General features: G+C 28.4%; 1 protein-coding gene across 3 annotated transcripts in view; it reads left to right on the top strand.

Annotated features, from left to right (window-relative positions):
• LRP1 (LDL receptor protein 1) overlaps positions 1–1,913 on the top strand; it is a 273,932-nt gene that overhangs the window by 161,379 nt on the left and 110,640 nt on the right. For all 3 annotated transcript variants that reach the window (XM_067046122.1, XM_067046121.1, XM_067046123.1), the window contains exon 33: positions 1,420–1,582. In XM_067046122.1, coding sequence (XP_066902223.1) covers positions 1,420–1,582 — 163 coding nt within the window. The remainder of the gene's footprint in view (positions 1–1,419; positions 1,583–1,913) is intronic.

The following is a 1,913-nucleotide window of genomic DNA, read 5'->3' as shown; positions in this document are numbered from 1 at the left end:
TATATATATATATGTGTCACCCATTGTTTCATGTATTTCATTTTCTGTCATATTATTCAATATGTAGATCCAAATTATTTTTCAGTTTTTTGGACATTTCTTACATATCTTCTTTCCTACATAATATTATATTTCATCTTTCACTGTTATCAATCTGCTACAGTCTAATTTCATTATTATCAATCAACTATTTTGTATTATTCTATTGAATATTTTGTATAATTCTAAATTTGTTAGTATACTATTTCTTTTCAATTTTATCTCTAAATAATTGTTGTTATCTCATTTTGTTCTATAGCCCTATAGCCCTGATGAAGACCTGAAAATCAGGTCGAAACGTCGGCATAAATAAATAATTTTTTGTTTTTATGTTGTTTTTTTTTTCTGACTGCACCTCTGATCATCTTCTCCAATTAGTAATCTACGGTCAACTATCTACACCTCCTTAAACATTTGGTGTGGAAATGAAATAATTTATGAAATGCACTCTACTAGTTCCTTAGTTTTGTGTCATAAGAAAAGTCAATGGCAAGGGAAATCACAAGAAGTAGTAGGATGATACCATTAGGCAGATTGTGAAAAAGAAAAAGCTATGGAAAGCCATGGTTCCCTTCTTGGTCCCCCACATGTAAAGCACCAAACCATTAAGTTTTTCACAAGAAAAAGCTAATGAGCAATATGAATAATATTGATGGTTTATTTCACAGTGATGCTACTTACTTTATGAAACATACAATTAAAGATTCTTTCTTCTAGGAACATACCATTTTATAAGAACATTTAGATTTTATAGATAAATCTGTGCAGCTAAAGAATTAATTGAAAAGTTTTAATTTTCCGAAAAGAGAGAACCTTTAATTGTATTTTTTAAAGCTCATAGAAATGTACTTAGTACCACTGTAAATTAAGCCATCGCTATTTTGGACAAATTTAGGTGCTACTATCAAGACCTTTTCTCTGAGAAATGTGATACACTAATGTACTGTGCCCAGTCTTCACTAGATAAAAGTCAACTATTCATAGAGGAAGATAAAGTTTTAAGAAAATTAAAAAAGAATTAAAGTAAATAAAGCTGATATTTAAATTTTTTCCTGGAAGTTCCCGCACTCAGTGAGAGTTTTTGTGGACACATAGTCCATTGCAGGGAGAGGTGGCTTAGGAATATTTTAGAAAAACCATTGAATACAGAAATAACGTTTTTCTAACCCTGAGAACTGTTGAACTCTTTCTAAAAATTGCTTATATGGTTGCTTTAGCTTGGTCATATGGCAAATAACAATATTAAGGACAAAATTTAAATTTATACGACTTAACCAAACCATTTATTAAAAAAGAGGATATTACTTTAGTCACTTTTTACTTTCTAGAAAACTCTTCTGTTTTCATAAGATTACAGGAACACATAAAATACTGTTGCAGGATTATCAAATAAAATCTCTTGCTGTAGATCCATTACATGGAAAACTTTATTGGGCACAGAAGGAAAATACAAATACTTATCTCAAATCAAGTGACATGTCTGGTCATAATGTTCAAGCATTTTTATCTTCAGATCACAACCACGACTTAATAGATACCACAAGTGAGTTATTAATGATTATAGTTTTTCTTTTATTTGTCTATATTTTTGATATATTTCCTAGAAAAACTATATGTATTCTAGAGAAATTATATTTTCTAATCTTTTACATATGATTCTTTTATTAAATATGCAATAATTGAACTAAATTATTTGTAATAGGTAATTTTAGTTTATATAATTTTCTTATGATAGAGATACTGTTGACCATAGATATTGTCATACATAACCACACCCTCAGATCAATTTTATGGTTATTTAATTTTATTTTTAGCACATCTATGTGTATATTTTGCACCAGTGTAGGTGTTACTATAAAGATAAAATATATATA

The sequence above is a fragment of the Halyomorpha halys genome, unplaced genomic scaffold (assembly GCF_000696795.3).
Source record: "Halyomorpha halys isolate HHAL.00 unplaced genomic scaffold, Hhal_1.1 Scaffold384.1, whole genome shotgun sequence".
In the NCBI taxonomy this organism is placed as follows: domain Eukaryota; kingdom Metazoa; phylum Arthropoda; class Insecta; order Hemiptera; family Pentatomidae; genus Halyomorpha; species Halyomorpha halys.
Note: the sequence above shows the minus strand (reverse complement) of the source record. Positions and strands in the feature narration are given on the sequence as shown.